Consider the following 22,669-nt stretch of genomic DNA (forward strand, 5'->3'; position numbering starts at 1 on the left):
TGGCTCCGTGAGGGATCTCACCCCTCAGGGTCACATCACTGTGGGAATGCTGGCTTCCTTTCCTCTCTCCCTCCCACTTGCTCTTTAGCAGTGCAGTTCAAGAATCAGTACATCTTACATGCCCCGTCTAGCTTCATTGAATAATGCTGTTCTGTATTTGCTGTAGATCATTTTGTAAAAAAAAAAGGATCAGTACAGATATGAAAGAGGATCTTGTGTTTCCTCTCTAGAGAGAGGTGTTAGTGTGTTTTTCTTTCTTAAAAATGTTTTTACCCCTTTACTGTACACTTTTGCATCCATTGACCTGAACATTGTACAGTGTTGCTTTACACATTGGAAACTCTCCGTAACCGTATGGTTGGATTGTTTTGAAACTGTGTGTGGCTAAATCCTTAATTATACCCACTTTGTTACACCTAGTTTTATTCACTCTTTTGTCCTGTTGGATGCCATTCTGTCATGTGTATTAGCATGTTATTTGCTCATTCTCCTGCTGATGATTATTTAAATTATTACCAGTCTTTTTTTCTCATTGCTAACAATGCTGCAGCAAGTATTCTCCCACATTTCTTCTGCACATGCGGAGAATTTAAAGCTACATGCCTGAAGGCGCAAGTGCTGATTGGTTTGCAAAGTGGAGGTGATCCCTTGGTAGCCAGCACCTTCCTGTGTGCACACACTCACCTGTCTTCAACATTATTAGACTGTACTTTTCCCAAGCAGAATGGGCAAAACAGTGCTGTGCTGTGATGTTTTAGTTTGCGCTTTCCTGATCACTGTGAGTTTAAGCATGTTTTTGCTTTGCTTATTATTCAGGTTTTCCCTTATGTTGATTTCCAGTTCATATAAATTGAGCATGTTTCAAATTATATTTTTATTTGCTGAAGATGGGCAAAAGAGTCTTGTTGAAACAAATCCTGAGCTTTGGCGATGATCTTTAATACGCTTACTCAGAGGGGATAATTTACTTGCATCTCAGTGATAAAAACAAACTCAGCTGTAACCCCAGAGTCTTGGGAGGCTGAGGCCAGAGGATTAAAAGTTTTAGGCCAGCCTCAGCAATTTAGTGACACCCTGTCTCAAAAAAGAAAAGCAGCTGGGGATGGAGCTCAATGGCAAAGCACCCGGGTTCAGTTCCTGCTCATGGTGGAAAGCCTTTGAGCTAGCTGTGCCTTGATCCCTCTCACTGAGTTCCTTGGGTGGAAGTGTGTGCAGGGACGTGGTTGTTTAGCTCATTTACTTCATATCTGCTGTTTCTCTGTTGTTTGAACAACAGTGCAGAAGCTGCTGATTTCATTTGCTGAAATTGCAATTAGGCAAATGTAATGAGCCAGAGGATGGTGTACATAACTTGATTTTTATGAGGGAGGCAAAAGATTAGGGTGGAAGGGCAAGGAAATGAACCATTAATACTGGAGTAGCTGTTAATTAAGCCTGAAGACCAGCATACATGATGCGGTGAATTATGCACCTTGTCCTAAAGAGAGATGATACTTGCTTGGGAAGCTCCTCCCGGGCTTTGAAATCCTTAGAAAAAGTAGTGAAACACTTTTGCTGAGAATCCTTTGCTTCATGTCTGTCCCTAGAACTCAGTCAGGAGAATTTTAACACCCAGTCACTGTATCCTTTGGAATCCAGTGATAAAAATGATCAGACAGGGAACCATTTACCTTGAGAAGTGGCAGTTCTGCCCAGGCAGCCAGTTGCTTTTTTATAAATCAGACTCCCTGAATCGGTGTGAGCGAGGAGGTTCGGCGAATGCGTGCTTGTGGCCTGTTGAGGTTGGTGGGGTGTGAGGCGCCCTTGCTCTGTTTCCAACTACATTCGTTGGGCACCGTAAAGCCTACTGCCTCGCTCACGTCCTGTTCTGTCTGTTGTGTGGCCCCCCCGTCCTGAGCCATCCATGGATGGCTCTGGGCTGCTGAGGAGCCTGCCCTGTCACTCACCGGGTTTCACTCTCCCTCCGTGCAGAAATCTCTGATCTCTCCCTACTTCTTTTATATCACCACTTAACTTCCGGATCATGCTGTTCTCCTCTGTGACTGTTTCCGTGTTCTTTATCAGCATCCCTGGGCCCGAGACCCGACTCCCTGAAGCGCTATTGTAAAATGAAGTATTTCCCGTGTATGTGGGCTCCCACGTCGCTGGGCTCGAAGTCTCATCTGTGTGTCTGCCGTTCTCTTGCTGTCCCCTCTCTGTAGGACCTCTGTGCCTCCGCGGTCTCCCTTCTGGAAGACTTTGACAACATAATGGTAACGCCCCTGCTGTCATTCCGTTCTCTTTCTTTTACTCATTTTTGTTTCTTAAGTAAACTTTTAGAGCATTTCCCTTTGACCATCACAGCGAAAAAAGGGTCTCCCTGCTCCGGCTGGTCCCTCCTGCAGTCCTCATTTCACTGACCGACCCATGAATGCACTGACCATGTTCCGCTTCATGGAATTGATTTCTGAAAGCATCTCCACAGACCCCCCTCATGGCTCTCATCATACACGCACATGGTGTAGAAGCCCGCCAGCAGCCTGGCTGGTCCTGTGTGAACTTGTCTGCCCCAGAGCCCGTGCTTTTCCCTGTGGTCCTGGGCATCATAGTGGAGGGACGCATGGCATGCTGATCTGTAGGCCAGCACCAGACAGCGATGACCATGATTACAAAAGCACCTTCTCATCGCATCCCACTTGCCTATTTCCAGATTCTTGACAAAATGCATCATCTATTTTTCTTTCTGGTATGGGGAAGATTATTTATTTTTTCTTTTTGAGCATAGGTCTTGTGCATGCATGTTACAACTTCGCCTCTGTTGCTTTGCCTGGGCTGGCCAAGAATGCATGTTTGCATTAAGTCACTCATAGGTTTCTGTGTCAGGTAGCCAACCCATGGCGCAGGCCCAGGAAGCGCTGGGATAGACGAGAACACACAGTGCAGATGTGGGTGTACAGCCACTTGTTTCAGTTCCAATGAATGGGTCCTGTTGTCTGTACATCACTGAAAATAGCCCCAACTGCATCTTCAAACTTAAAAAATACGGGCGCTACTAAATACTTGTTATTTCTCCAGTAGTAGTTTAAGTAGAGGAAAATTTGAAAACTTTCCCGAAAATATCAATTTTTCTTGACACTCTAAAGTATAGGGAGAACACATGTGGATTTTACTCATTTCAAAACTTGAACCATCAAGCCAGGTGCAGTGGCATACGCCTGTAATCCCAGCAGCTTGGCTGGTTGAGGCAGGAGAATCACGAGTTCAAAGTCAGCCTCAGCAAAAGTGAGGCACTAAACAACTCAGTGAGACTCTGTCTCTAAATAAAATACAAAATAGGGCTGGGGATGTGGCTCAGTGGTCGAGTTCCCCTGAGTTCAATTCCCAGTAGCCCTCCACGTAAAAAAAAAAAAAATTAAAAATAACTTGAGCTATCAAATTTAAAACTATTTTGGATATAGCTTATGTTTGCTCTAGTGTACTTATTATTCAGATAATAATGTCATTCATATAGAAAACAGTTTGCATCATTAACTTTCTTAAAGTATTACTACAGACAAAATATTTAGTCAGCTAGGTATTTGGAAGTCAAAAGAAGGTTCTGTGATTTTGTATTCATTCAAGTTAATCAAAATGTGTATCTTTGTTGTCTTTTTACCTTTAATTTTTCTTTAATTTCTCCTTTTAGAACTTAATAAAAATATACTTAACTCATTAGATTTGTCATTTATGGGCATGTAAATAGAATACATTGTAAAGGTTATTGAGATATGTTGATTTTAGAATTAGCATTAATGGTAGTGTTAGCTGAAGCCAACAAAGTTATATTTGAAGTGAAAACTAATACAGTGTCAAGTTGAACGGCTTATCAAGTTTAATTTTGGAATTTTCCTTGTAAATTTACAAGGATGAGATGACCATAACTTCTGTTACACACCATTGGTGTTCTAGCCCTGGGCACCATTTCCTCTGCAACTAGGAGTCCTAAGTGGGTCCCTCTGGCCTGATGATTCATAAAACAGGACTCACTGGCTTTGTTTTGTGTAACTTTTGTTATTTTCCCTAAAATGGCATTTTCAGAAACAGGTATAAAATCTGGCTGTGGTTTCCCAGATTCAGTCTGTCTCTTTGCAACCCTTAAACACTGTTGCAAAGTCACGAATTAAGAATTGGGAGAAATCGTCACTAGTGATGATTCTGAAGCGTGCTGCTTACTGACTGCTAACTGGTGGTAAGACCAGTTCTCCTTTAGAAAGAGACCTTCCCATGTGCCCAGGTGACCGAGAGGGTGGTGGCTAACAGAGACAAGCAGATCCAGAAAAATGAAAAGGATGAAGATGTTTTATCAAAAATGTTAGGTTTACTGGATACACAGATTTCAAATTGTGCACAAGACTTCTGGTTCAGCATTTCTTTGACCTTAGATACCTCTCCTGTCTGGTTAAAAAAATCCAGCCATTGGAGAGAAGATTGTTCTCATGGAAGCTAAGAAGGTGAGTCAGCCCTGACAGCACAGCTGCCTCAGGAGTATTTAGAGAATGTTCTAGAAGATATCATGGATTACGCTTTGTTCATAGGGGCAAGTCCAAAGCAAAGTGCATAAAAATGAAGTGAGGAGACAGGAGTTTAGCTCAGCAATGCAGGGACCAGCTCATGACCACCCGCTGATGTGGATGGTTCCCTGAATGTGTGCAAGTCAGGTCCCTGAGCACCAGGGCCTCAGGTGTCTCCCGTTCTCCTAGTGATAAGGCAGAGCCTGCCTGGCTTCCTGGACTGTTCTCTCCATGATTAAAACTATGAAGTTGATGCTGCCTCTGACTGTTTCAGCTAGGCAGAGTAATTGCAGAGGAGAAATGGAGCTCCTGTCCAGATGCTGATGCAGGCAGAGGAAGGATCCTTAGCATGGTAGTCACCAGACATGAAAGCATTCCAAACCAAAGGTCCTGCTGAGAACTGCAGGGCTTTGGAGAACACTTGGTAAAGTACTTGATGCTGAAATACAAATCCCACTTACCTCTGGCTCTCAGTCTCAGTTTTCCTCATAAGGTAGTCACTGTGCCCCTGCTGAGTGCCAGCTCCCCTGCTGGGAATTGATTAAAAATAAATAAAGCTCAAGACGTATTTAGAAAAAAACAAATAATCAAAGTGACCTTCTGCCCTGGTGTGCCAGGCATGGCCTCACTTTGTCCCTGTTGTCCTGGCCTGTCCAGTTTGTAGGATACGTCGTATGGTCTTGGCTTACCACAGCCAACACCACATCCACTGACGCTGAGAGTATTGTACTGATTTTTCCCCTTGTTCCTGCACTTGGGTCCTTGATTAGCATTTGTCAAACCTTTCCAGTTACTGAAAAACTTTCTTATTTATTTTTTCCTAAAGAAATAGGACTTTTTCTACAAGTTGAAATGGTGTGTTCCTGGCATTATTCTGGGAAAAACAAACAAAAGTAGGAATGAGTTTCAGTCTGGCAGGAGCACGAGGGTGCTTCCTTTCAGGGTAGCCTGGGCTGACTGGACGCTTCAGGGAACCCTGCTGGCCAGACAGCAGGGCTCGCCATCTTCCCAGGGTCCACTGTCCACCTCAGTTAGTCCTGCTGTACTGGAGTAGGACAGTGGGAGAAGTCACCGGGGAGGGAACTACAAATGACTCTACTTCGTGTACAATCAGAGACATGAAAAATTATGCTCTATATGTATACTCTAAATTGAAATTCATTCTGCTGTCATATATAACAAATTAGAATATATAAATTAAAAAAAAAAAGAAATCCACCTGAATAGCACACCTGTTAGGCAAATGTCTAAAGGTGAATTTTTTCCTTGAAATGTGAGTTTTATGATTCTTAAAATAAATTTTTGTTCATATTTCTTAAATCTCTATGACCTCAACTAATATTTACCAGTAAAGTAAATGAATATTGTCCAGTCTCATAGTATTAGCACATCGTTGGTATTAGCATGTCATTAGTATTCCAGTTTTTCTACTCCCCATCCCTGTGTATTCTCTAAGGTTCTTCAATGGCAGAGGAGGAAGAATTAGAAAACGTCTGTTTGTGCATCTGCCTGCAGCTGTCACGTAGAGATCACATCCTGTTTCCCTCAAAGCCAAACCTGAGCACAGGTTTGCAGACCACCTACTGATCCAAGATGCCAACTCACATATAAATAGTCTTTTTCTTTCTAGAGTGTTAAAATGATAATATTCATATCTTTGTCCCCACAACAAAGCCCAATAATGTTTGTCAGGGTCCTTGTGTGGTGTAACGTCAAGGAGCATTGACTTAAAAGGGCCAATGTTTAAAGATTTGATGATTCCTTGGCAAGGGTTGTGGAGGATCAAGAAGCATTTGGATACTTTGGGGAGAGCAGGTTTAGGCTCCCATGACCACACAGAAAATTTGGGCTGTTTTATTAGACCCAGCCCCATAGGGATAAGTTGGGTTTAACAGTACCTTCCTAGAACCCTATTCTGCCAAGTTGGATTCTTCCTGAAGCTGTCCTGTGCAGATACCTTAGGAGGTAGTCTCAGAAACTTGTCCTCCACCCATGCAAGGATGCTTGGGGAGAGGTGGGAGCCCCATCAGTAACCCAAGTCATTTTATGGGGATCAGAGTATAGGCCATCTGATGAAAACATTGGGTTTAACGTTTCATTAACAAGTCTTAAGAGAAATTCTCCTTAAATGGCTAATTTTAAGTAGCTATGTGTTCTTAAGGAGTAGGTTACCTGGTGAGCACTGCAGTCTTCTCACCCTCGTACCACCTGTGGAGGCGTCTCTTCACATTGTAAGAGCGCGGGCTCTGGAGTCTGGTCCGCTCTGTAGGTCTGGTGGGTGTGCCTGCGATGCCTCTCAGCTCCTGGAGCTCGGCGTTCCCCACTTGAGGAACATGGAGCCGTTGCTCCCCCCTGGAGAGAATGAGCCCAGCCCAGCCTGTGCCGCGCTCTTTCTCGTGGGTGGTGCTCACCCTCTTAGGCCAAATGTATATCCCCTTCTTCTCATTAGAAATATCCACTTTCCATCAAATGCATTAAAACCATTTTAAGAAACCATAATTCAGCACTTTCTAAAATTAGGGTATCTATTTTAAGCCAATCATAAAATAATTCTACAGTGTACCTCAATCTTGACAATTTATCAGTCCTGAAAAAACCCAGTGATGGTAGGAAGCCAGGCTTCTTTCTGTGATTATCACTGCAAGTTTCCACATAATAACCTGCCATCAAAACATGCAACAAGCAAATAGCTCCTCTTAAAATATGTTTATTTTCCTAAGGCCAAAACATGGGTCAAGACTGGTGGACAGATGATCATAGGTTTTATTTTACAGATAGTTGGTTAGAATTGTATTTGCAGTTAACAACATGTAAATTTAGTGACTGTATTCTAATGGACTGTTAGGGTCATGGTAGTTCACATTTCCCCTTGAATCTGTAGCTAAATAGGTGACTTTTAGGTCACTGTGAAGGAACTTCCCCTCAGAGCCGTGGGTGTCCATGTGCCATTGATGTGTCCACATGTTCTCGTGCCTGGTGGGCACAGGGCAGCTGGGGTTTTCATGCCTGCACTCTGGCGGTGCTCACGCCCTTCACCCAGAGTGGTGGCCTGCCCGGAGCACACTGGGAGCCAGCTGGCCTCTCTGCTGCGCAGATATTGGGCTCTCAGGTTCCTATTGTGTCTCTTTGTAGTCTTCTAAGAAGAGTTCAGGACTCTAGACACACGGGGAAGTAACAAGGAATAACACTGAAGACAGCTTAGAAATCTGTGACTTCTGTATTCATGTCGTAAGATACGGTGTCGAGGGTCATCGGGATCATGGGCCAGAAGCTCAAACCCAGGCCTTGCTGTGCTGACCTCGAGTTTGCCTCGGCTTTGTCTTCCAGGGCCCACCCGGGGACCAGGCTGCTCTCTTTGCTGCACAGGCTCGGCCCTCCCCTCAGCCCCCTCAGTATCCAGGGCTGCAGCAGGCACAGGTACCCACACCAGCTTAACAGGTCTGCGGGATCTCAACACTCTTTATGCACAGAAGGAGGCGAGGACGTTGGACATCAACTCCCTAATGGACCAGAACTTAGTTACCTCTACTTATGGGTTATACTTGACATTTTAAGAAAACTTAACTAATAATTGTTGAGCAAGTCTCAGGATTGACTAAGGGGCATGAAACACTTTAGGGGAATTATTGAGTTAAAAACATAAATAAATTCAAACATCTTTGTTGATGATGATAGATGTAAAATGTGTGGCAGTCAGAGAGTTACTTATGATATAATTCATGATAGAAATGGTCATACTCAAAGACAACTCAGATGAGGAATCGCGGTAGAACAGCAAGAAGGTGGGCCTTGGAATCAGACCTCAGCTATTCCTGGCAGTTTCTAGCTGCGCATGTAAGCCTCAGCTTTGGTTTCCTTCTGTAAAATAGAGATGAAGGATGTGAGGATCTAGAGAGCCTGTCTACAAACCACGTACGCCGTAGATGCTAAACATGTAACACATTATCTAAATGGAAGAGGAATCTGGGGCTCTTTTTTTCTAATAATGCTGTTATTTCTGGGTTCCTATGCTCTCCTGTAGTTCTGTCATGATCAGAAGCCCAGTATTGTTGATGTGAGTCCTGTTGGGCTGCCAGCTCATTCACGGTGTGCTGAGACCAGCTGTGGTCCAAGCAAGACAGGAAGGTGTTGAACAGTTACCAATTATGTCCTTCCTTCCTCCCATTAATAGATTAATAGTTTCTGGTTTTTCTTTTTTTTTTTTTGGAACTTAGTTGGTTATGACAGGCACATTCATCAGACCCAAAAAGGTACAATCACAGGTTGGGAAAGTGTACTCTGTTATTTTAAATTCACATTGAGCATGGGTAGGCTTCTGGCTAACTTTGGGGTTGAACATGGATGTGTCCGTGCACTGGAGGTCGCCTGCTTGTACACAGACATGTGTCCTTCCTTTCCTCAAACAGAGCAGCTGACCTGGAAACCCAGTTTGGCCAAATGACAATTCACGTATTTTAACTAAAACTTTGGGTGCATGGCCTGTCACTCTTTGGCTGGCTTTTTGGCCAGACTCCCTGCCTCCAGAAAAGTCTTTCTTGTACTTGAGTCCTAAGAGCCTTTGAAGACAGTGCATGTCAGAGAGGTCCTGTCGGGTCCTGTGCCCCACGTGCCCCAGTGGTGCCTGGGGCGCTGACTTGTCCCCTTTCCTCCCTGCAGACCATGCCCCAGGGCTACACCATGTACGGAACCCAGATGCCTCTGCCACAGCCCGCACAGCCGCAGGCCGGCGTGGTCCTGTCCCCCAGCTATGGCTCCCGGGCCTACCCGGCCGCACACTCCAGCCCTGCGCTCATGGAGAGACTGAGGCAGATGCAGCAGCAGCCCAGCGGCTACGTACAGCAGCAGGCCCCGCCCTACCTGCAGCCCCTGACGGGCACCCAGAGGTGACACGAGGAGGGACTGTGCTTGTGTTTGCTGTGCCTCACCTGGGGCATGGCAGCTTGGTGGCTCGTGGGCCTGTGTGCCTCCGTGTGCTTGACATGCTGCTGCTCAGTTTCAGTAGCATCCACGGAGCCCCAGGCAGGAATTCCTCATCTCGTTTATTTCCTTCGCTCAGGGGCCCCAGCTGGGACTACTTCTTCCATGGGATGGATGTCCTGGGCTAGTTAGCACTAGTATTCTCTCCCCACTTTCAAAGAGTGTTTATCTTTTCATTAAAAGCATCTGAGTGACTACTGATTGTTATTGGAAATGTTATACTAGAGTTTGCTGCTCAGCTGCAAATGTATGGTTGCAGGACCGGTTGGGCCTGGTGCACATGAGGGTCTTGTTATAACTGAGGTGTCGCCTTTCCCACCTCAGGGATGGTTGGAGAAATGGGATCCCCATGGATTCCAGGGTTCCTGTTGTAACCAGGTCCCTTAGACCCAGAGTATTACTGCCCACTACCACACCCGCTGTGCATACGTGGCTGTTTAAATATAGACCAATGAAAATTGAAATACACCCTGAGTTCATCCTTCACACTAGTCAAATTTCAAGTGTTCGGTAGCCATACATGGCCAGCAGGGGCAGCCAGGGCCTGGGCAGTCACTCAGGGTTGTGTTATATAGGCACCTTCTTGGAAGGAAGCCCTGCAGTCGTGTTCTGCATCAAGGCCTGACAATTAATGTCACCAGTCCTAGTGGCCTTCTTATTTCAGTCATCATAGGCAATTCCATGGGGTGACACTACCCAGAAGAGTTAAGAGAACCTTGCACAGCCTGGGCCCAGGTGTCCATCAGTGGCTGTGTGTCAGCTGCAAGTAACCCCAACTATGAAACACTGGGACAGCTGACGGATGGTAGCACATTTAGGAAAATAAATTAATTTGGAAATATGTATTTCCAATTTCATTATATTTCCTACTTTTATAACTAGTAGCAGCATACTGTTACCTCGGGAGCTTGAACTTCAAGTCATCCGTTCTGGGTTCAAATGCCACCTGTGCCATCTGCTGTCTGAGGAACCTCAGTGAGGGTTCCTCTCCACCTCTGCTCTCTCATTCCTAATGTGGGGAGCGCACAACGCTAAGCGCAGGCGCTGTTGTGGGAGGAGCCGTGCAGTCAGACCTCCGCACAGGGCCTGCTCCAAGGCCGGTGTCCAGTGAGTGAGACTCACTGTTAGCAACTACTTCATTAAAAAATTAGTCTGCACATGAGTGCTATTTTAAGAGGCCTGTTTGCTTTCCTTTTTTCCGAGTGGTCACGTCTCTGCCTTGGCCTCCAGTCTTTTTCCCTTGGCATGATGCGAGTGACCATCGACCGCCGAGGGCTGCTCTGCTCTGTGAGCGTGGATTGTGTCCTGGTGGCACTCATGGTACAAGTCACACTGTTCTTTGCCAGGATGAACCACCAGGCTCTGCAGCAGAGCCCCCTAGTGGGCGGGGGCATCGATGCCATGCTGACGCCTGCACACCCGAGCCTCCCCTCCGTGCCCCTGCCTCAGGACCCCATGAGGCCCCGGCAGCCGCAAGTTCGACAGCAGCAGAGACTCCTGCAGGTATGGGGCAGGGAGATGAGGGCAATTCTGTCTCTTTATACAGAACAGATCCGCAGTAGTGGTGCTCCTGATTTCCATGGTTGAGTTCCAAGGAGCCCGTGTGTTTGACACTCAGACCTAAACTGGTGCAGTTTATCCCAGCTTGGCAGGGTTTCCCTCTCTCTGTGCTTCTGCCCTGCCTTGGGCAGAAGTGTTTCATAGCATCTCCTCACTTTCTCAAAGGCCCCGGAGGCACTTGGGTGCCTTTGATTTGAGAGCAGAAGCCTCAGCTCCCCCAGCCACTGTTTAACCAGGGGCTGCCATTGAGTGCAAGTTCCCTACATAGGAAAAAGATACAAACAAAGGCTATGAAATCAGGGATATAGGGAGGAATTTGCAAAGGGACACTTCCTTTGTCTCTGTTAGAATTCAGAGATCTATCCTTCACTTATTTAATGTAAATACTCACAAGTCCCAGACAAAAGCTTCTCCAGCACGTTCTTGCTTCTTTGTTCCTTTTTAAGAAACGCGGGCTGCATGGTCCTGTGCCCTTCCTCTTTATTGTCCACAAGGCTGCTTCCTACTGTATTACCAGCTGGTCCTGGGCTGGCTTGGTGACTTTCTGGAGGGACCAACCCTGCTCTTGCCCTCTTACCAGTCCACCTGAGATGCAGTGCTGTCTTAGGTACTACAGGGAAGGGAGACATCAACAACTTTGGGGCATCTAGTAGAGCTGGGGTGCTCTAGGGCTGTGCTCTGGGTGGTTAACAGGAAGGAAACCTGTCACACAGGGAGGGACAGCAACAGAGTTTGCCTGTCCCAGGCTTGGCACTGGATGAAGGAAAGAACAAACATCTCCTTGAGAATTTGGACCCTAAACTCAAGTAGGTTTGGGGTCTGAGTCTAGTGTGACCTACAGATTTCTGGTTGATGGTATCCCAAAGTGACAAGCAGAAACCAACACAAATTCTTTGTAGGCTGAGTTTCATAAGATGCCATCAGTGGTAAGATGCCATTAGTTGCATCCTAATTTTTGACCTGATAAAATGTTTAAAAAGTTGCATCAGGGAACTGGTAATATATAGTTATTGACCTGGAGGAGTGTGGCTAGTAGACGTGCAGTCCCGTCCAAGTGTAAATGTCATCTCCAAGATGGTAAAAAACCCTCTAATCTCCAGTTTGTAATGGAAATAATACTAGTGCCTTCCTCTCAAGTGTGTAGCAAGGTTTAAATAAGGAAATTCAGGTAAAGCACTAGTTTGGTCATGTTGCTATTAATGTTTTTACTAACGTGACTGTTAATACTCAAGAGTGGTATTTTCTTATATCATCTTTCCCCACCCCCCTCGGTTCTTAGGATATATTTCAGAATTTTTTAGGACTGTTATTTGTATTTTTTTTTTATTATTATTTTTTATCATTTCCAAGTCACCAAGGAAGGTGGCAGTGCTGTCACTTTTCTACTTCCTGCCTTGGTATTTTTCAGACCCAAGCGTAGAGAACCTGCCTCTCCTGGGGGCCGGGGGCTTCTGTCTCTTCTAGTGTGTGTCCTGTGGTAATTCTTCTTACCCACAGTATATTCCTCAGAGATTCAGACAATACTGGTTTGCTCCTGTGAATCGGTTTCTCCTTTTTGGGGATCGATTATCTCCGTCGGGGACAATCTTGATGCTCTGAAGTCATATTCATCTCTCATGAGGTCTCTTGTGAGGCCACAGAGCCGTGGGGAGCCTTGGGGAGCCTTGGCTTCCTCGTGCTGAGCATCCAGTTCAGTTTGTGTTGCTCGTGTGGGGAGTGGCCCTGGCCAGGGCTCTGCAAGGTTTCCATGTCCTCCACCATGGTCCCTTAGTGTCTGTCAGTGGCTATTTATTACCCTTCTCAAAAAGGACAGATAATTTGGGGCATAGAATGTAGACCAAATGGAAAAAATTAAAAGGATGAGAATCTCTGGGTCTGTCACCCCCAGAAAGAAGTGTTTGGACGGAACACTTGTTGAAGGTCATGGGGAGAAAGCAGTAGCTCCCATTTCCTGAGTCACGACTGGTGTCTTGCCTGTGGCTTCTGTGACTCGGAAGGTTTCCCAGAGCTGAGCATTTGAGCCAACCTTGTCAACGACATGGTTCCAACTTTACACTCATCATTTGTGCCAGAACATCTTCCAGGCGTCCTTTAAAAAATTAAGATTGAATCCCCAGGGGTCTCCTGTCATATATCACAGGGAAAGAAGGGAGGCTGCCTGTAGGTGCTTGTCACCTGGGGTTGTGAGGCAGGTAGCATGCCTGCGGAAGGGCACATGGCATGAAGGAAGCCACACAGCAGGTGCACAGGGTGTCCCTGTCCCTGTGAGCAGTGTCTCCCGTGAGCAGTGACTCCCGGGGGAGACTTGCAGGACTAGGGCGGTCTGAGAAGGCTTTCAGGAGGGACATATGGAGGTGGATTTAGGTCTTGCCCTTGACAGTGTTGCCAGGGGGCAGGTGGAAGAGGCAGGATCTAGTCATGCTCCCATATGATATTTTGGTCAATGACCAATTGCTTATATAAAAGGTAGTCCCATGAGATAATAATGTCCCCTAGTGACATTATAGCCTTTATTATCACCTTAGCACAACACAGACATCTTTGTGGTGATGGTGGCGTAAAGACACCTGTCACACTACCAGTTACAAGTGCATAGCACATACAGTCAGGGACTGGACGTGATTCTCGGTGATGACCAGGAGTGATGGGGTCCGACGTCTGTGTTGGCGGTGGCCTGATGGGTCTTGTGTTCGCCACGTCTCTGGAGGGTATCACCGTCTCTTTTGCTTCACACAGTCTGACTCACACCCCCAGCCTGGTGTGTGGTGGGCTACGCCATACTGCCTGGTTTGTGCAGGCATGCTCTGTGACGTTGGACAGTGACAAAGTCCCTAAAGACACATTTCCCAGAACGTGTCACCTTTGGAAAGCCGCACATTTGTTCTGCAACAGACAGTGAGATAAACTGTTAATGGAGCTTCAGGGTGACATCCCCCTTTCCTTTCAAGGGCATAATCCTTTATCTTTCTTTGCAGATGCAGCAGCCCCAGCAGCCCCCCCAGCCCCAGCCGTCTTCACAGCCCCAGAGCCAGCAGACCCTGGGTCTCCAGGCAGTGCAGCCCCAGCAACCCCTGGTAAGGCCTGTGTCTGGGGACCACCTGGGTTTCGTAAAGGCCGTTGCCTTCTCTGCACCTGTCACTATGGAGAATTGGAGTTTCCTAAACGTGCCAGCAGCTTCTCTCTAGGACCATGCCAGGGTTGTGGTGGTGGTGTTGGTGTGTTTGTTTACATAGAAGGGTACAAATAAATATTTGGGGTTCGATAGGTTACAACACTTTCCTCTTTTAAAAATTTGAGATTATTCCACAGAATAGATACTTATACTTATAAGCAATATTAGGTGATGATATAGTTTATCTGTTTAGAAGATATCTGGAAATATCTGAAAACAAATGGAAGGGGAGGAAGGAGGTGCCAGGTGCACTCCGTCCTCCAGCGGAGGGCTTATGGGCTCTGCCAAGATGGGTCACTGGTCACCTCATTGGGAGGCGCTGGTGCAGGTGGTCTTGGGCACAGGGTCTGAAGGTGGAGTAAGGTAGGAGCTTATGGCGAGGAGAAGGCTGTTAGGAAGGACTGGAAATAAGGGATCAGGTGAAGCACGGGGTGGACCTCTGGCGTGGAAGGGTGGGCGTCGGCTTGAATGGGACATCCCGCTCCTTCAACGAGCCTCTGAGATCAAGAGGAGGAGCTAGACTGGCGAAGGCAGAGACTGGCCGGATGTGCTGGACGCCGGCTCCCACTCCTTCTGCGGAGGTGTCTGAGGTGCGCTGCAGCCCACTTCACAGGTCCCTTCCACAGTGGAGGTCGCACATGGACATCCCACTCACCCTGAGGCTGTCAGTGGACGTTGCTGGCCCTGCTGTGCACGACCCATACCAGAGGCTCTTTGGAGTCCCTGGGACCTGCTGTTCCACCCAAGAACAATTAGTTTGAAATTATTTCAAACTAACAGAAATGTTCTAAGAATAGTATAAAATTGCCCTAAACTCTTCCCAGACTCACTGGTCAGCACCCTGTGCCATCCTGCCTTAGCCTATGCCCGCTCCTCCTCCGTGCACGCCTCCCCTGGTCTGCACACAGGAATGGGTCGCAGACACGTGCCCTTCCCTGCTAAATACCTCAGTTTATTTCTCCAGAGCAAGGCTATTCTTTCACAAAAGCATGATATGGTTATTAAGATCAGGAAATAGGACATGACTCGGCGCTCTCATCTGTACGTCTCCTGCCAGCACCCTTGTGTCTGTGGTGACAACTGCACTGGTCTCTCTGGACTTGGGATCAGCTTGCCCTGGGTCTGGCTCTTGTGTGTTCTCCACCTTCCACGTGGACCGGTTCCAGCCCCAGGTCCGCGTGTCTTCATGATGGTGGCACTCCTGAGACATGGAACATTGCTCTGTTGGCTTAGCTGCATAGGTAGTTGTGTTTAGAATCACCTTGCGCATTTCTGAGGCGCATCACAGGTGTCATTGTCCCTCTCAGCGAGTCACACTAGAATATACACTGGTCCTTCTTCGGGGATGTGACTTTGATCCCTGTGTGGGGGTGGTGCCTGGTAGGTTGCTCCTGCCCAGATCCACTGACGACTGCTGTATTAACATGCAGTTTGGGGGCAGCTGGGTACTGCTCATCTTGCTGCTCACCAAACCTTCATGTGCTTCTAACTGGCATCAGTTAAAGTTGGTGATTTTAAAAATCTCTTTCCACTAGGTATGTTATGACATCAAGCAGTACTGACACATAGTAGCCTCACTCCTTTCTTCTTTTGTACAACAAAACACTCTGTTGGTGTTTGGCCAGAAAGCCAAAAGATAAACCACGTTTCTGTAAAATATGTCATAATGAGTGTTTGAAATATTTGATGCTGACCTGGCAAATTCTTAGCCTTTGTTTTTTTCTTTCTAATTTAAAACCAAGACTTCTCACGCTGTAGTGCTCTTATTAACTAGGAGCAGAATTATGCAAAGTTAGTTCTAGTGGAAATAACTATCATGTAATTACACCTTCTCAGACATTTATTGCAGATTAGTGAATGGGCACTTGACTAGTAATTATAGGGAATCCAATAATTTGAGAATTAAAATTTCTTTGGCTACTAAGTAGTTGCATGATGCCCCTGTTAACAGAAAAGCAGGCTACACTGAGCCCTCCACTGTCTGTGACTGTGTGACAGTAGAGTGTTCCACATATTCAGCTTTTTAAATTTTGATTGAGGCATGTATAGAAATAACCTTATGGGAGTCATATGATATGTGGCTTATAAATAATAAGCTCTCTATTTAATCTGCATATTCAATTCATGTGTTTTCCCTGTATATTGACAATCTGCATATTTATTCATTCTGGTGTAACCTAATGCCCTGAGACTGTTGTACTTTCTTAAAGAGCCAGCCTTTGTCTGGGGGCACAGGTCCTTATGTAGTGACTGGCTTCAACTGAACACCTGGGTCAATACCTGCAATTATGCAAACGTTGGCAGGACCTCTCCCAGTGGTCTTTCTCTTTGGCCTTTCACCCTCTGTTATTAAACCTCATTCTGGTTGACTTTTAATAGGAAATATATAAAATATGTATCAAGGATATGAAGTTAGTTTATTCTTAGAGGGTAATACTACGTTGAGTCATAGATGGACATCAGCACCACGTGCCTCACATGGAATACATTATCATTTGTGTGTGTATGGTAACAGAGTTGGTTCTGTCCCAAAGCTCTCTTTACAGGAAAGGGTAGAGATTATCTTGAAACCTCTTACAGATTGAGCAAGTTAGTCGGAGCATGGCATATGACTTTTTCCTCATGCTTATGGGAAAGAATGTCAGAAAAACAGAAATTGTCACTCATAGTGATTTTGCGGGACAGTAAAACCCACAGCAGACTTTTTAGGAGGCTTTTGTTCTCAGCTGAAGACTTTAATGCCGTCTTGATAAGCAAATGTCTTATTTTTTATTTAAAGCACTATGTTGTAGTTAGACTATAACATTTACAATTACAGTACGGAGACAAAAATATTATAAATGTATAATTCTTAGGGTAGGCAAGGAAATTTAAATTGTTTTTTTAAATTTTAGATGTTTAGACCTGGATTGTGGTATTTCAGGGTTGGAAGTTACAGGGGCAGTCAGTCGCCTGGACTCTTGGGTTGTGGCTCTATTTAGTGTGCTGTATCCAGCATGCCCATGTTTGTACACTCGGAAGTTCACGAACACGGTCCTGTGTTTGTGACTCCTACAGCTCTGAAGTCAGTCCTCGGTTGCTCTGGGTGGTCACCCCACTCACAGTTTCAGACATTGTTCTGCTGAGGGAGTTTAAGATCTTTCCTCTTCTTTTTTGGTCTTGTCACAATAACAGAGTAGAGTATATAATAAGGAGAAAACATCTCTCTAGCGGCTACACGTTCACAACAGCAATGGTCAAAGCCTTAGCCGTATGAGCAGAAACCACATGTTCCCTTTGATCTTTTAGGATTCACTAGGTATATCGTATGCATCAGGAATACATTTATTTATATTTATGATAAACATCTGAGCAGACCCAGTGTGTGGTACTGGCCCATGTACTGTGTTCTGTCCCTCCCTCTGCTGGAGGAACAGCAGTGGGCCAACTGTGGCAGGGGGTTCTGGTTCCTGCCCTCTCAAGGGATGGGTAAAGGTACCAAGCATGGTCCCTGCCCCCAGAGGAGCCCCCAGGAGGTGATCAGCAGCAGCACTGCACGTGAAGAGGGGCGTGTGGCTGCTGGGCTCCTGGTAGAAGAGGCCCAGGGGCTGTCTTGGTTTGCTGGGACTACTCCAGAGAACACAGTCAGTGGCTTAAATAGCAGAGATGGACGGTGCCTTGCTTTTGGAGGTGGAAGCCCAAGATCAGCTTGTCACCAGGGCTGGCTCCTAAGTGCCTAAGGCGAGTCTACCCATGCCTCTCCCACGGCCCCCGTGGGTCATGGCTATCTCTGACCTCCTGGGCTTGCAGACCTGGGACTCTGCGCTGCTCTCGCCTGGCCTTCTCACTGCATGCACACCTGTGTCAATTCGCCTTCTTGGGGACACCATCCTGGCCTAGATCCCACTGTATGCCTCTTTCTAACTCCATCACCTTTATAAAGACTAAGCAGGTCACATTCTGAGGTACTGGGGGTTGGACTGTGTCATATTGTTTTGCAGGCACAGTTCACCCTGTGACAGAGGTCACAAGAGAGTTTGGGAGCCTTGATGGAGGAGGTGGATGGTGGTCACCTGGACAGGCAGCTGGTTTGAGTGGTTGCTCTTTGGCTCCTCCCTGTTGGTCTCTTTTGACAAGTCAGAAGATGGCCTCCCCGGGCAGCCCCATTGCCTTTTGAGACCCTTTCAGGATCACCTTCGTTTTGTGCCATGTTGTTGCAATGCTAGAGATCAATCCAGGGCCTCTCACATGCTGGGCAAGCACCTGAGCTGTGTCCCCAGCCCTGCACTGCTTCTTACAGCCACCAGGAGACCCCCATTCATGTCCCAGCACTCATCCATGAGCTTCCTGGATACTAGCTACTGCCTGGGCTCTGCAAGAGCCTGCATTGCTCTATTTGAAGCAGGCTTTTAAAGGACAGAGGAAGGCAGCTAAGTATTTACTGAATAAGTTTGATATTTATGCACCGTGTACCCAAACATTTTAATCAAATTAGACAGTTCTGCAACCAACCATTTCAAATCTATAATCATTTCCAAGTGTTTGAAAGCTGCTGTTTCCAATTAAGGATGGCTTGAAGGGACAGGAGAGACAGGGAAGTGTTGGCTAGTGGCTACTGTGTCAGAGCAGAAGGGCAACTTTTGATCATCTAGCCACCTGGTGGAGGTGAGCGGACAGTGGTCTCTGAACTTCCAGGCCCCTCTGGAGTGTTGCCCTCCTGCATCAGGACTTGTAATAGATTCCAGCTAAGGCAGAGGGCTCTCCGGAGTGGGTGGGCACTTCAGCTCTGTATGAGATGTGCCAGGGCCTAGACAACGTTGATGTGTGTACTCTGGGTATGGCACTTTTGTCTTGAAGTATGGAAAGGTGCCTTCCAGACCATCCGACCCCAGGATGTCACCTGTGTTCCTCAGTGACTGGCTCTGTGGCCTAATTTCTGTCCTTTCTCCTATTGCAATTGCAGTTCCCCAGGCCAGGCTTGCAGCAGACCCAGCAGCAGCAGCAGACGGCCGCACTGGTGCGGCAGCTCCAGAAGCAGCTTTCTAGTAAGTCCTCGTCTGGGTGGACGAACTGCCTGTCCTGTGTGAGCTCAGAGGGAGACACCCTGGGGGGCCAGTTACCCCAGCCCAAGGCCTCGCCTGGGCAGGTGTGGGATTCTCCTGTGGAGCTGGGTCCTCTGCTGAGTTCGGTGGTGCTAGTTGGATCTTCCACGAGAGGCTTCCAGGGCGAGATGTGCTGTGGGCAGTGGGTCTGATCGCTGCACCCGAGGTGTCCTGAGAGCAGTAAGAGGAAAGCACTTACCTGCAGCACACTTTGTACCTGTGACAGCATGTGACTCTTTCTTTCATAGGTAACCAGCCGCAGCAAGGAGTGACTCCCTACGGGCACCCTTCACACTTCTGAATCGGGAAGACAACCTGCAGTTTTGTGTTTGCACTGAAAAGTAGAAAATCAGAGTTAATGTGTCAGTCATCCTGAGAATGTCCCTTTGGTCTTTCATTTCTTTGGTTTCTTATATTTTATATTTCATATGGAGGTGTTTAAACAAAAAGCAAAGGAGAAGTTGTGCTTTGCATTCAGCATTGAAGGAGGTTTGGCAATGTGGCTGATGGCTCAGGCAGACCTCCTCCCCGCGGATGGTGGCAGCAGACCTTTGAAATTGGTGCTTTTTCTTTTTTTTTTAAAGTCTTCTAGGTACAGAAAGAATGAATTATGGTGGGTTTAAATATTTATGGGTTCATTAATGATTGTTTTGCTCTTTTGCAACTGTGCTGGACCAACTTCTGACTTGAAAGGCAGATCAGGTCTTGACAGGAAGCAACCCATTCATTCTGCATTCACCTGTGATGGGCAACTGGACATTAATCTGCGTCATTATAATTTGAAATATTTGTAATTTCATGAGCACTTTATAAACTTTCTTATTTGTGTAGGACTTTGCTTTGCTTTTGTTGTGGTCAAAGGTGCTGAACCAGGTTGTTGCTTAGTGACTTCTACAATCATGACTTCCATGGGAGCCTCTTGGAAGTTGCTGCACCTGACTTTGTTTTCAGTGGTGAGAGCATGGACCAGAGTCTTCAGGAAGGTACAATATGTCAACCTTAAACACCTGGAAGGACCACCGTGGAATCGTTCCTGTATTTACTGCCAGTTTTGGGAAAATGACTGTCCAGATTTGGTTCTCTAGAGCTTTATGCCACCGGTTCTCTAGAGCTTTATGCCACCTAGAGTGAAAATCTCTCAGCTGGCTAGAGAGTCCACAGAGCTCAGACTTGACATGGTTTCCAGAGACCCTGGCCCCAAAGTCCAGAAGGCTCTGGTTTTCATAAAAGGTGTATTTGCTGTTAATTTTGTATGGTAAGTATTTGCTACTTTGAATTTAATTATTAATGTTGGTGTCAGTCTTGGTTGTGTAATGCATATACTGTATTTATAAACTGGTGCAAAAAGCACAAGTAAATTATACATTAAATTTATTATAAAGAAATAGTAACTATTTTAACTTTGTTCAAGTATGTGGTAATTTGCTCCTATTAGAGTAAAGAATACAGTAAATTATTATCAGTTTGTGTAACTTAAGAGTATTCCATATAATATTTTTTTAGATTTAGATGCATAAAATTTTGAATGTGAAAATTGCAGGGCATTTTAAAAAACACATGTGGGGGATATCTTCCCATGTTCTGTGTTACTTCATCTTTTTGCCATATGATTTTACATGTAGTCACACATACTGTGAATAGATTCGTCCAATGAACAGACCACATAGAACTACTTTTTTTAAAATGTAGCTAGTTCCACTTAAGTAGATCATTTCTTTTGCGAATCATTCTGTAAGTAATTCACATCTTCCTGGGTGAGCTACTCATTGCAGTTTGACTCCTGCCAATGACCTCAAATTCACGTCAGCTTCCTGTGCTATGGCAGCATCCGTGTGAACTGCTTTTGTACACTGTGAAGACATTCACTCCAGCCTGCCCCAAGAGGTGTTTACTCTGGGCTGGAACAGACTTTGCCAAAACATTAAAGACCATTCTTTTCACTAAATTAACATCCTACCTGCTTTCAGAAGATGTACCTTTACATTTCAGCTGCTTGTATAGATCAGGTTTTACCCTCTCCAGAATCATACTCAGAGTTCATGAAGTTATTTTTTTCTGGAGTGGTGGGTATGTCTGGTGACTCATGGGCAGAATCCTTGAAACATGAAAGTTGTGCCTAGTGAGTGAGTCCTATTCTGTTTTTGGTCCTTGTTTAAGAATCATTGGTATGTTGAAGGCAAATTTTCAGTTTGAACCATTAATCGTTGTAGCTCAGTATTGCAAACAGTGGCAATACTGTGTGAGGAGTGAGTGTTATCATTGCATAGCATTTGTATGCACTTTACATTTTGCAGAAGTTTATTTATTAATCATTTTGCACATGAAAGCTGTGGGGAGTACCTTTGTGGTTGCATTAAGGTGAGGAAGCTAAGTCTTGAGTAAGTCCCTATAATTCTGAAACGCTATGGAAGGTTTAGGAAAAACTAGAGCTGTTTTCTTCTTGTGCGTTATAAGGAAAGCAATTGGAACTTTTAAGTTAGTCATATTTCTCTATCCTGACATGTTTCTTTTGTAGCAAATGCATTAGTTTGCATTAAAGTGTTCACAAGGGAAAGCCCTGATACAGAACCTTGTGATTTGCTCGGTAAGTTGCAGAGAGATTAGACTAATAATACAGAGACCCCAGCCCATTTAAGACAAGACCTTGAAATCTAAAGGAAGTGGGTACCCCTGTCAAAACGCCTGGATGTGAGGACCCCTTGGACACACCACTTACGTCATAGGCTTGTTCCTCATCAGGTTGCCTCTATCCTTTTACCTACCCATCTTGGTTCAGCAGTAGAGGGAGATCACTGTCCAAGTGTCCTTTGATCTCTTGCCACGCACTGGATACCCAGATTGGTGGCAAACAGGTGACCTCTGAAAGGGAGTTCCTCCTCATGTCTCAAGTGACTGGCAGGGCCAACGTGTCTCAGTGTCCTTAGCTATTTGTATAAGAGCCATGGCTTTTTCCCATTTATAAGGCTCTTATAATCCTAAAATAATAGGTACAGATGCTGGAGAAATTATATTGGAAAACCCCAGCCTCTAGAATTAGAAAAATAAATCATAATGTCCCCCAAATTAATTCAGATTGAATTAAGCGTGCAATACAAATAGTGAATTACAAAAAGCAACATTTTGTGTAGGGTTGATCAAATTTTAAATACAGTGAAGCTTCATTATATAATAATTTAAACTCTCCCAAACATTTTCCCAGTGCATAAAGAATTATTGCATAATGAAATGAAATGCCCAAGAGGAAGATTCCTCCCCAGAAAACTTTCCTTATGAACAGCTCTGAGCCAGGAGTTCCCGAGCTAGAGCTTAGTCATAAAGGAGCTTCATTGTATTTTAAAATCTTTTTAATG

General features: G+C 45.6%; 1 protein-coding gene across 2 annotated transcripts in view; it reads left to right on the forward strand.

Moving 5' to 3' along the window:
- Med12l (mediator complex subunit 12L) overlaps positions 1-20,407 on the forward strand; it is a 263,138-nt gene extending 242,731 nt beyond the window's left edge. For both annotated transcript variants that reach the window (XM_027934055.2, XM_027934056.2), the window contains 6 exons: positions 7,857-7,946; positions 9,186-9,412; positions 10,853-11,009; positions 14,042-14,140; positions 19,181-19,262; positions 19,568-20,407. In XM_027934055.2, the coding sequence (XP_027789856.2) occupies positions 7,857-7,946; positions 9,186-9,412; positions 10,853-11,009; positions 14,042-14,140; positions 19,181-19,262; positions 19,568-19,620 (708 nt within the window). In that variant the 3' untranslated portion in view covers positions 19,621-20,407. The remainder of the gene's footprint in view (positions 1-7,856; positions 7,947-9,185; positions 9,413-10,852; positions 11,010-14,041; positions 14,141-19,180; positions 19,263-19,567) is intronic.
- The last annotated feature ends 2,262 nt before the right edge of the window (positions 20,408-22,669 follow it).

This window comes from Marmota flaviventris, chromosome 8 (assembly GCF_047511675.1).
Source record: "Marmota flaviventris isolate mMarFla1 chromosome 8, mMarFla1.hap1, whole genome shotgun sequence".
Taxonomy (NCBI): domain Eukaryota; kingdom Metazoa; phylum Chordata; class Mammalia; order Rodentia; family Sciuridae; genus Marmota; species Marmota flaviventris.